Source organism: Crocodylus siamensis, chromosome 4 (genome assembly GCF_052110815.1).
Source record: "Crocodylus siamensis isolate JL-2025a chromosome 4, ASM5211081v1, whole genome shotgun sequence".
NCBI classification, from domain to species: domain Eukaryota; kingdom Metazoa; phylum Chordata; order Crocodylia; family Crocodylidae; genus Crocodylus; species Crocodylus siamensis.
In genome coordinates, this window is record NC_143398.1 from 244,782,357 (window position 1) to 244,794,540 (window position 12,184).

The following is a 12,184-nucleotide window of genomic DNA, read 5'->3' on the forward strand; positions in this document are numbered from 1 at the left end:
AGCGAAGCCTGCTTCCCCCCCGGGGCACTTCCTTCCTCCCCATCGCATGCAAAAGCAGCAGCCGGTCCGCGAGCGACCTCTGTCCAGAGACGGCCGTGCGAACCATGCCCATCGAAATATCTGCCGCACCCACCTATTCCATAGCGAAGGCAGCTCTTCCTGCAGATCGACGTTCATCTCCTCAAACACCTTCTGAGCTTTTACCAGCTCTTCTTCAGCCTTAAGTACGGAGACAGGGAAAGAGTTAATATCAGCACAGCCAAGACCCCAGCAAGTCCAGGGCATTTGCTGCTCCCTGGCTTTCTTAAGAGGCCAGGTAAGAGCACCAGACTATCAAGGGACACTGGCAAACCCAAACCAGCCCGACAGGAGACCTGCGAGCTGCGGGGTTCAAGGTCAGCAGGTGCACAGCCCTTCTGTCACATCTGCTGCTGTCCAGAGGACTGCATTTAAAACCAGGACAATCCCTTGCAACAGGGTGGTCGCACCTACCGAACGGGGTCTGCTGACATTTTAAGTGGCAGCAGACAGGGAAGGGGCCTACCCTGCTGCCATGATTAATCTCATTTTATTTCTAAACAAGGGCTTGACACCAGTGCAAGCTTAGCACGCTGCAGAGATTGAGGGTGCCCTGCAGCTCCTACGACACGCTGCAAATCGGCACCGACGTGTTTCCTTCCACTCCAGTGTGGTGCCTCTTCTTTTCAAAGCCCCGTATTTAAAACAAAAAGAAAGAAAAACATTGCAAGGAAAACAGTCCCACCCTCTTCCTTGCCACGGTGCACGAGGCACAGTGACTTCCCAGCGTGAACGGTTCAGCCGCACGCCGTAAAAGGAAGACCAGCACGAGGACCGGCGTCCGTTCACAACCGGAGCAGGCGTGTCACCGGGCCGCGTGCCCATGCAGCTCCCCTGGGGCCGGACAGCTCCAGGTTTGAGCCATCGCGTGAACCTTCAGAGATGGATGCTGGCTTCCTGCCCCTTCCCAGGGACAAGGAGAGGGGAGATCCTATCTACTCTGCACTAGGTTCATTAAGGAAATCCTGCTTAGCGCTGTTGGGCGCTCAGAGACAGGCCTGTGCAAAACTCAGATGAACAGGAGTCAGAGGACTGCAAGGCTGGGGTGGGGCAGGGCTGTGGGGGCACCCAGGCTGGGTTTGGTCTCCTCCTGGCCATCAGGAACCAGACAAGGCGTCTCTCCCTTTAGCTCACCCATCCTTCAGAAGTTACCCGCTATCTACAAGCTGGAAATGGCGCCCGCAGGGATGAGGGTCAGAGCAGGAGCGCTCTGGTCACTCCAGAGGCACCTGCAAGGCCCTCCTGTCTGGGCTGTGTTAAACAGCGGGTCTCCAAAAGCGACATGGAGCAGGGGCAGGTGGGAGACAAGCATACTGGAGCCCGTGGTGGAGGCGATACCTTTTATTAGACCTGGATTTTTGCCAAAAAAAAAAAAAAAAATTCTTTAATTGCAAGCTTTTGGGCACAAGCACCCTTCTTCACACATAGGAGAAAAGATTGTAAAAGTTCTCCTGGGTAATAATGAAAGTTTGTTTCATAGGAGAGTCGAAGGTGTGGTCATTTCACTTCCATTAACCGAGTCCTTCCTGAAGGCCACGCGTGCAGCAGCCGGGCAGCCCTGCCGAGTCCACGCCACTGACCAGCCCCACCGAGCAAAGCCCTGCTTAGGCAGACACACGGCTACGTACACTCAAGGCCAGAGGGTATGAGGGTACGTGGGCCCAGCTGACCTGAAAATCTGTCCATGAATGACTTTTTCTAATCCACTTGCCAAGAAAGAAAGAGAGGCAGACAGAGAGAAAGAAGGAGTAGAAAGAGAGAAAGACATTCATGTTTAAACGGGTCTCATTTTACTTCTAAGCTAGGACTGAATCAGGATTAAATCCAGGGGTCAGACTACATAGGGACTAATGTAGCAAGAACTGCTGTTATTTTTCAGTAAACCAGCTGAATTCAGAGGAAAACCAAATACCCCCCGCCTTCCTCCATTCACGAAACCCAGCAAGGGGCTGTAGCCAGCCCCACACATACTGTGACATCCTGAAACAAAGAGCAAAGAAATCAGAGGCAGCGTTCACTCTAGAAATGCAACGGGGAGCGAGGGGTCGTGGGGCGCACGCAGCTCCGCGCTGCCGCAGCAATGTGGTGTTTATCCCAAATCCCTTCGATGTGCCCAGCAACGGAGCTGAATTCACTTCTTTCAGCAGCGCATTATTACGGGGCTTCTGTGCGAGGGGGTCTTATTTTGGTTGGATGCAGCAAGCTTCCTCCTAGGCAGGGCTGGGGGCCTCCAACACAGCTGCCCTGAACCCCAAATGCCCCGGGCTCAGTCATCAGGCACACTGAGAAGAGGAGCCGGAGCAGCCCACGCAGGGTTCAAATGCAGCCGGTGGGGAAAACAAAGAAAAAAAAAAAATCGGCTTCTTTTAGAGACTCACATGGCCCCCGTTGCTGTATATGTGAAATCTGTCTTAATAGCAATGATTCTTAAGACAAGTGTTATTACAGATGAGAAGCTGAGACCCTCCAAGGACGAAACTCCCGTCATTTTCTGCTAACCCCCAAAAAGTGAGCTGCTCAAGTGAAGTCCAAGACACCGGACACCTGCATACGTTAGCCTCCAGGTCCAAGGGACAACACACGGCCAGACAGGGAGAAAAAAGAAGAGAGAGCATATAGCCTGCTAACCACCAAGCTCTCCCGACCCTCCAGGAAGCCAGGCGGCTGCGGTGCTCGGGGCCTGGGGGCCACTGGCTTCTGGGACTCAGGGGCAGAAACCCTGAGCTCTGCTAGGGAGGGATGCAGCTGCTCAGACAGGAGCCAGCCTGCTCAGAAGGGGCAGGAATTTGCCGTTCTCAGCTGTTTTCCTCTTTGTTGCAAAAAAACACCATCACCAAAACAGTGACCGGGCAGCTTGATCACACCCCCGCAAGCGGACCTCTCCCAGGCTCCGCAGAGCTCCCGCTCGGCTCGCTAGAAGAGGTCTGAAAGGCTGCTTGTTTCAGGGCTTTTTTTTTTTTTTGCTTGAAAGAGAGCTGATCGTTTTTATCCCTTCTTTCACTGGGAGACCTTGGAAGACTAATGAGACTATGATTTAACGAGAAGCTGAAAGCAGAGCATTTGATAAAGGTTCTGATTTATTTTTTTAGCCAATTTCTGCATTGCTAGGCCCCCTGATCTTATCATGAATCTGATTTTTATCACATATATGACCTTGCCTTTTTTTTTTTTTAAGCCAGCTGAACATGAAAATTCATTTTGTGGGGTTTTGTGGTTTTGGGGGGGGGGGGGGGGGGGGGGGTAAGTCAAAGTAAATTTCTAGCACCTCTGTTAGTGAAGAAAACGCAGAATACCATACATGCTCAGGACAAATAAAATGGATCTGTAACTTTGCATGAGATGTTTAAACCGATCATGATATTTTCCATCAGCTGGGACTGATGAAACTGCTATCTAATTCCGACTCTTAAAGAAAATCTCTAACGAGTTTTGACCTGGGGCTAAGAAATGTCCCCTCTCCAGTTCTCTAGTCCCCAAGAAAAAGGCTTCCAGCCAAAAAATAAAATAAGTAAATAACAAATGAAAAAAAAACCCCAGCAGAATATTACAAATATTTCTAAGGTAAAAAACAGCCCTTAACGAGAAAAAAAAAGAAAAGAAAAGAAGGAAAAAAAGGAAAAAAAAAAAAAAAAAAAAATCAAGCAACCCCTGCAGGCCTTCTCCATAGGAACTGTATGCCTTTCCTCCCTTGCAGTTCAGCATTCGAGACTGCAAACAGCATCAGCAGATGCACAGTTTATGACGCCATCCAGTGTTGTATTGGCCCCTGTCAAGTCAAAATAGGGCTGTGGAAACCCCAGGTCCTTTAAAGGTAAGAGCGGTTGCTGGTAAACTATGATTCATTGACCAGGCATTTGAGGACGTGTGAGCTTTTGCAGGTGAGCAGATAAGACCTCCTAGAACCAATACGTAGCTAGCTGAGTTCCTTCCAGTCCAGGTAATGACTCCCTGCCTCTTCCCATCACCACTATTTGTTTTCCTTCCTACCTAGCCCTACCCCTAACCCTGCCTGTCAGTGCCTGCTGTTCTTCACCAAAGACCTGCCAAGAAAGCAAGCGCCAAGGGAGATTGCATCATGAAAACGCATTTCTCCAAATCCAGGTACGCTTGGGCAATCCCCTAGATTTCTACTTGAAGTCTAATTACAAAAAAAGTCAAAGGTTCCCCAACCCCAAGTCCCGTGGTCCCATCGGAGTCGCCTGGCACAGACAGGCACACCAGTTTCTGCCGCCACTTGTGCACAAGGGGGTGGTGCGACCCCCCAGTTCAGTTAACAAACGTGCCCATTTACAATCAGGGTGGCCATGAGGGGGTGTGGAAATCACATCCGCCTATGTCCTTAGACCCGCGTGGCTACAACCACAAACCCATCTCTAGGTCCATAACGAGACACCTGAGAGCACTTTGCTCCGAGCCCTCTCGGAAAGCTTGTGCCGGACGCAAATTCTGCAGCACCGGCCCCTCACTCATCCAGCCCAAATGGGGTCTCTGAAATCGCTGGAGATTTTCCCAGCAAAAAAAATCTGGACATTTGGATTTCCCCCTGGAAAAGTTTTGCATCTAAGTTGCACAAACATATAAGCCACTTTCATGGGGATACCCATGCATGGCTTTGTTGAACAGCCGACAGCCACGACCCATCCTCCTAAGGTTTCTGAATAAGACAGTGAGAAGACGCGAGATGATCTGCCCTGATCTTACCCCACATACTCTTTTCCCCATTGCTTTACTTTACAGAATAACTTTACAGCCTGTTAAAAACACCGGCCCAGCCTCGGAGGCAACTTCACATGTCCGTGGTGTTCGACCAGCTGGAGGAGATCGGCTCCTGGATGATCGAAACAAGCTTTGAAGGGGAGCTAGAGTGAACGCTGCCTGCCGATCAGCTGCACGGTACGGGATTAGAGCCGAGAGGAGCACGTGCAGGGTTAGCGCCAGGTAGGGTGGCAATCACCTGATTTCGGAGCAGATTAGTTTGAGCAACGAGATGAGCCTGTAGTTTCCCTTGGCACCACTGAGGCGCAGCTTTCTCAAGCAGCGAAACAGGCTGGGGGGAGGGAGTGGGAAAGAGAAAAACAAAGAAACGAGAGAGACAGACATCTTGGTTAGAAAATAAAAATCACAACAGGGAGAGCATTATGATCTGGGTCAGCCCGACGTCACCAAGGCCAGCGAGGAACAAAACCTCAAGGGGGCAATCAGTTATAAACCCCTCCGGGCATGCCAAGTTTAGCGGTAATTAATGATCCGACCGGGTGAGAGAGGGTGCGGGGGCTGGGATACCATTTACCAGCCGTCCAGCTGCAAAGAGCAACAGGCACGAAGTGTTAGTGACTTCAGCGCACAAATACCCTGGTCTGAGGGCTTGCTGTGAAGCTGCTTAAAGAGAGGCCAGGATTAATTAAACACCGTTATTATCCGCATGCAACGACGGACAGGCCATGGCACTTTCTTTTAATGGTGTGTTGTCAGTTCAGCAGTAACTGGCAGGTTTCCTAAAGGGGAAGAGGCAGCTGCACCCGGGTTGTGCAAAGGGGAAAAGGAGCCGCCCGCCGGCAGAAGGATTTATGCCGTCCTAAAATGGCATCTGCCTCCGTGCATGGGGGTAGGACTGCATGACCCGCCAGGGCCCTTCCTTCCCTGGGATGTTCAGAAGACATTAAATGGCAATACACCTTCTCCATTTAATAACAGCCCTTTGAGTTTCTATGGTTCCTTCCACCCAGAGATCACAGAGCACTTTGCAAGGGCAGGCAAGTAGCCTCATCCCCATTTTCCAGATAGGGTAACTGAGGCACAGCATGGTGATCATTGGAAAGGCACTGCGGTCCTTTCGCAGGGATCTGTCAAAGGTCACCCAACACTAGAGCCTGGAACAGAACCTGCTCTCCTGGCTACTAACTTCAGTCTTTATATCATATTCCTTATCAGCTTGCATATTAACAAGCAATATTAACATGAATATTGAGATATTAATGTGCACGCTCCAGGCTCTCTCTCATTAGGAGGCGTGGAGGAACGTTCAGTCCTTGGAGCCACTCGACTAAAAACTCCTTGCGTGTGGGATAAGGGTCACTGGCTTTCTGCATGATGCAAGGATTCGGGAGCATCCACAGTTCAGCTGCTTTCACCCTGTTGCTGTCAAGTTATCCTCACTGCATGACAAAAAAACCCCAGAAGACTGAAGACCAACTGTTTAAAACAAAGAGCTGCCAACCAATCACCTAAGCACAAAACTGCAGCCTGGATGGAAATCAGCCTGGCAGTCCCCAGACACGCCGGGTGCGCTATACGGGATGCTTAATGCCCATTGGGCTCATTCTAGTGCACACTAGCACAGCTGGCAAAAAATGTGCTAATGAGCTAACGTCCAGTAGATTAGTCCAATAAGCGTTAAGCGTCACAAAAAAAGCGTTCATTTGCACCAATACACAGTAGCGCCGATTACAGTGCATTAACTTAGTATCTGTTATAACAGGTATTAAGTTTAATGCGCTGTAATTAGGGCTCATTAATGCGCATGTAGACGTGCCCGCAGATTATTTCTTACTGCTCCAAGGTTTGTCTGAGCAATCACATGGGCCAGGTATGTGGGAAAAACATTTAGGTGTGAACCAGAAGCCTCCAACAACTGTCAATCCAGTCCTCCATATCACTCTCACACCCTCTTTCCGTTCCCACTAAGTCCACATAGAACAGGGATGGGCAATTATTTCGGGCGGAGGGCCGCTTACTGAGTTTTGGCAAGCCATCAAGGGTGGCAAGACAAGCAGCCACGGGCAGATAAATATTAATTTTCTAAATTTTTTAGGGGCCCTGTGGGCCCAGAATGGCCTGGCGGGCCACAACCGGCCCCCGGACCGCATTTTGTCCACCCCGACATAGAACCAAATAGCCCTCATATAGCCCGTCCCTCCCCTAGGTCCTCACCTGGACGAGGCTGCAAAATGCATCAGTTAAATGTCCAAGAAGTCTAGTGTAGACAAGGCTCGTGGCCAAATTCCCCTTTGAGACCTGTGGAATCGGGGTTTCTCCAGCTGCCTTTACAACACTTAAGCCAATTGCAAGGGGCAACCTAGCATTCAACTCAAAAACCTTAGCACATCCAAATCTATGCTGCCTCAAACACACTGGGCTGGCCAAACACCCGAGCTAACACATGCTAATGACGTGTCTAAAACACTAGTCTCAGAGAGGTGAAAGGGAGGCGTGGGGATGGAGGATAAACCTGGTTTTATTTTCCGGAGCTGGCTGCATCACCCCCCAGTCGGAAAGAGCAGCACCATTCACCAGAGGAAGTGTGGCCAGCAGCAAAAAGTACACAGGCTCCGAACGAACCGTAACTGCGCTGTGCCCACTCTGATCAAGGGCAAATCCAAAAAATTCAGATCATTTGGGTCCAGATGGTTCGCAGCCCACTGCATTGACAGCGGGGTGCTGAATGTGGCGGAGGTCCTCAGCGGTCCCACACAGCCGTTTCCCGTGTCTGGCTGTATGCGACACCCCAGCTGGTTTGCAAACCCTCGTCTTCACTGGGCTACAAAACCCATCTGAGTTCTGCTATAGTACTCCCGCTTGCACTGCCGTGAGTTTCTTAACCAGGGCATCCCACAGCACTAGGCAAATCGTCACGGACTCCAACGCGCAGCACCCAAGCTGCAAGTCTCATCCCTGTTTTAAAGCTGGGATGACTGAGGCACACCAGTATCCCATGTCAGAGCAGGAGCTGGAATCCAGCTTTCCTCCTCCGAGGTCTGGGCAGTCCCCAGAAAACCCTCCCTTCCTTTTCCCATTTGGCCTTCTGCGGTCACCATCACCCAGCCGTGTGTCCTGGACAGCTTCACTTTGCACCCTGCAGAGAAGACGCCCACTAAACACTTCAGAGCCTTCTCCAAAGGAGAGGAAGGAGGAGCCGATGGGCAGGACCCTGCCTGGTGGCTCTGTCCTTGCCCACCATTTCTTTAAACAAAAACGGCATCCGGGGACATTTTGCAAAATGCATTGAAAAACATCCTCCCAAAGTTATCGCAGACTGCAAGAAATGACAAGATGCCCGAGCCTCGTCCCCGAGGAACTGGGCTTTACCTTGGCGATTTTGGTTTCATCCTTCTTCTTTGCGGTTTGTAGGGCTTCAAAATGGTGTCTGGCACTGTCGTAATCCACAAGCTTCCTTCCGCGCTTGGCGATGCGAGACTGAGGGAGAGAGGAAGACCAGAGCACATCAGCTGAAGCCCTCCGCATTTACACCCCTGCCCTGCCCACGCCGCAGCAGTCTACCCCGCCAGTCTAAGGTTTGGGCAGAATTACGTACAGCGTTTTCCAGCTGTTTACAGCACGGCTGTCAAAGATATGGCCAGATCCGGCTCGTGGAGCCCTATTATCCAGCCCCAGCGGGGCCAGTGGGTTTCAAAGGCAGTGTGCAGGGCACGCCGGATAGCCCAGCGAGCTGCATGCAGCGGCCGCTACACTGCTCCAGGATTGAATTGCAGGTAGCGGCTACTCCAGCGCTTGGAGCGCGGGTCTGTGAAGCGCTCCAGGGCACCTGCATCCAAAACACGGATCCGGTCTGTGGGCCTGATTCAGCCTGCAGACTGGCCCTGCACGCCCCATTTGGCCCCGTGGGCAGGCTGAGCGCAACACCCCTGGCTTCCAGGATTCAGCCTCACTCCCTTTGGGAGGTCGATGCCAGCAGTTACATACACTGTGGAAACACTGGCATATCGTCCTTCACCTCCGCTGTCACTGCTGGAGCACCCAGGCATGGCTGGGACACGGTGCCTGCCCCAAAGTGCATACGCATATGGTCTGATCCTGGAATCAGGTTTGTTGGCACCGAGGCCCGAACCCTTGCAGAGCCGTGCGGGTTTATTGCAGAACTCTTTCGACCTTAGGTACCTGCAAGGTGACCCTTACCGCCCCATCTTAGCACCCCCATGTCTTCAATGCATTTGCCCCCACAGCTTCCCTGGAGCAGCGCTCGTCCATGTTTTACACATGGGGAAGGGAGCAAGGAGAAGCGAGTGTGAAAGGGATTCTCCCAAGCAGATGGCACCCACATCCACCCTATAGGCACTGATCTTTTCAAAACCACAGGTGCTGCCCATCGCCCATAAGACTAAGTGGGGGGACAAAACTCGAGCAGGATGCTTTCAGCAGGTAGGGAACCAACTTCCTAAGCAGCTGTCCTAACTCCTGGGGAGGGTTTGCAGCTGAGGATGCCAAGCAAGGGGAAGCATTGGTCTCCGGCCCATGAATCGGGTCAGCCCCGTGAGCCCCTCTCGCCTCCCCAGCATGTCCAGCAGCTCCCTATTCAGATGGCAGCTTCTAGAAATAACCTCCTTAGGCATTTAACTCTCCCAACAGGAGCACGTCGTCTGCCCTGAACTGCCTCCACGCGGGGCTGGAAAATGACTGAGACGGCCACCGAGGGTTGGGCTCTGCTCTGCCGAAGCCACCTACATCCAGCCCTTCCTGACGTGTCCGAGCGGACCCAAGGAAGTCTGTGGAGGAGCAGGGATTTGATCCCAGGTCAGGATGATCTGCTGGTGAGAGGACTTTCTGTGGGCTAACACAGCATGGCGGGGGTAGAGGGCTGGAGAAAGCGAGCCAAGATGCCAAGAAACTAAGCATTTAGGGGGCTTTTATCCCCTTGCGTCAAGGAAAGCGAAAGTGCGAGAAGAGGAACAACGTTTGGGCTTAGCTTTGCAAGTGGCGGCTCTGCCCTGCGCTTGGGGAGAGATGCAGTCTCCTCCCCGGCTCGTCCTCCAGTGGGTATCGGCTGCAGACAGGCTGCTCTCCACAATCCCCGTCTGCCAGACAGCTGTACTCTGTCCTTCCATTTCACCACCCTCTTTTCTTCTTTCAATTAAATGTCTGATACAACTCTGAGTGCAGCTGCCGGACATCTGTTCAACATTTGGCCCTCTTGCAGGACAGGCCCAGCTCCTGATGAGCACCTGATGGGTCAGCAAAATCACACAAGGAGACACACAGAGGTTCCTGGTCGCACAAAGGCAGCCTGGCATTTTTGAGTCAACTTTTAAATTGCTTAAAAAGAACCTCAGCACTGACAGATCCAGAGGCTGCTTTGATCAAAGCTTCCCTGAATGCAGCGGTACCCAGAAGTGGCTCATTCCCCTTTCACCCGCTGCATCCTTCAGAGGTCTGTGTCGTCAGGAAATCAGACAAAAAACCCCAGTTGGAAAACTCAAATGATGATTAAGCAACATTTCTATTAAAGGAAACCAGAACCAGTGACCTGCTAGAGGAGGAAAGAAGTGGGGATTTTTTCTGTCCTCTCTTGTGGTGGTTTTGGGTTTGTTTGTTTGTTTTTTACGATGGGTGGAAGAGTATTGGAAGGTTTTTGAAGTTTTGTAATTGGCTTCCTTTTAAGCTTTAAAAAGAATGGGAATATCAAGCTTTGGTTTTCCTGTGTCTGGGAGTCTCAGATGTCCAGAAAGCAGATCCTCTGCACTTAAGAGAAGGTATCTGGGCATGTCTACATGTGTGCTTTAATGCGCATTAACCTATTTTAATGCGCATTAAAGCATCACAAAAACCGTGATCTTTAGCTAACGCACATTTAAATAGGCTAACGTGCATTTTTCTAGTACCTCACAATGGAAGTACTAGATTTAAAGTGCATTACATAAAGTGCATTAATGAACGTGTAGACATGTCCAACTGGCTGTTCAATATTTTAAAAAGAACTTTCTTCCCAACTGTTTGGCAGGTATCCAGCTAAATGGTTCTTTCCTTGTTACAAAGCACTTCCCATTTCTTTGGCTTTTGTTATGTCATATCACTCACTTTTTGTTCCCTTTTGCAAGTCACCTTTGAGGCACCTCTAAATACCTGTGCAAAGGGGAACCATTCAGTCACATGGATGTGGGATTTGCAATATCTTTTATAATGGTTTCTAGCCCTCAAGCAAAACAAACTTGATGGAAGTCACTTCTTAGGGCTGTGGAAGAGGACAGCGGCATATCCCAACTGAACAGGACGTAAAGGCAGAACTGCCGTAAGGTTTACATTTTCAAAGAAGTGGTCTGCTGGCTAGAATAAACATGATGTCATGGGTCCCAGCACGAGGCGAGTTGTAGGAAAGGAGCAAGACGTGGGCATCGTTTTGATGAGAAAAGGACCTTAACGAAGCCTGCAATTGGTTTTGTTTCTCTCTGTTGCAACACTACTCGGGGACTGGGGAGGACATCAATAATGCAACACTTGCAGCTACATCTGGACGTTGAAAGATGCAGAAGGGAGTTAGGTGCCTGATCCCATGTAACATGGTGGGATTTAGGTTCCTAAATGCCATCATTTTCCTTTGACGTTTCCAACCTCACACCTTAATGCTGTCCCATTAGAGTTACGGGATTCAAAAAGCTCTAATAATAAGCCTGCAGAAAGCCTGAAACAGTAACTTTAAGAAGGTGCACGCTGCCCTTCTGCATCTCCGCAGACACTGAAGTCTAACGAGAGCAATGCGAGAGCATCCACGCTGCTAGTCACAACACACAGGAGCATTGAATAGGGGACTGCTGCTATCGCAGCCCCAGGCGGAGGCAGCTTGGAGGAGGACTTGACTTTCCATTTGTTCAACCTCTATGGTGCGGTGTGGGGCAGGCTGTAAGAGCACATGGGGGATAAGAAGCTCCAGGAAGCCGAGCCCCATGGGGCTTTCCATGACCAAGGCTTGTTCTGTAAGTACCTCCGAAACGGTACTTTCCTCCAGAAACAACAATGCCAAATACAATGATTTAAGGTAAAACAACAAGGGAGCAAGGGAGGGGAAGTGTTGTTTTCACTGGGAAGGAGCCAAGTCAATGCCTCCCAAATAGAGACATTGTACAAGTGCTTCCACATGGCAAAGACATTTCCTGTGCGGCCTTCCCAAACATGAACGGGTGCTGGAGATCACGGGACTAGGAGGAGGGAAACTCACAGGATATGCTAAGATCCTGTGCTGGGAATAGAGACGTCCCCCCATCAGTTCCTCCCCCCGGCATGAAGCGGCTTGCTGGGGACTGGTTCAGTAATCTCCCTGCCATACCAGCCTTATCCTTTGAAGCACGTTGGCCAGCAGCACTAGCCAGTTTGCTGGCTG

The 12,184-nt window shown here is 50.8% G+C and overlaps 1 protein-coding gene across 11 annotated transcripts in view; it reads right to left on the reverse strand.

The window, feature by feature from the left end:
* The window catches only part of BIN1 (bridging integrator 1), a 128,946-nt gene that overhangs the window by 44,798 nt on the left and 71,964 nt on the right, over positions 1-12,184 (reverse strand). For 7 of the 11 annotated variants that reach the window (XR_016442127.1, XM_090046066.1, XM_090046074.1 and 4 more), the window contains exons 6-8: positions 8,164-8,271; positions 5,033-5,125; positions 134-219 (exon numbers count right to left, since the gene is read on the reverse strand). Coding sequence is in view for 10 of the 11 variants with exons in the window: in XM_090046066.1 (XP_089902192.1) it covers positions 134-219; positions 5,033-5,125; positions 8,164-8,271 (287 nt within the window). In the remaining variant the exon portion in view is untranslated. The remainder of the gene's footprint in view (positions 1-133; positions 220-5,032; positions 5,126-8,163; positions 8,272-12,184) is intronic. The other 4 variants (XM_090046073.1, XM_090046072.1, XM_090046075.1 and 1 more) reach the window with 1 other exon arrangement.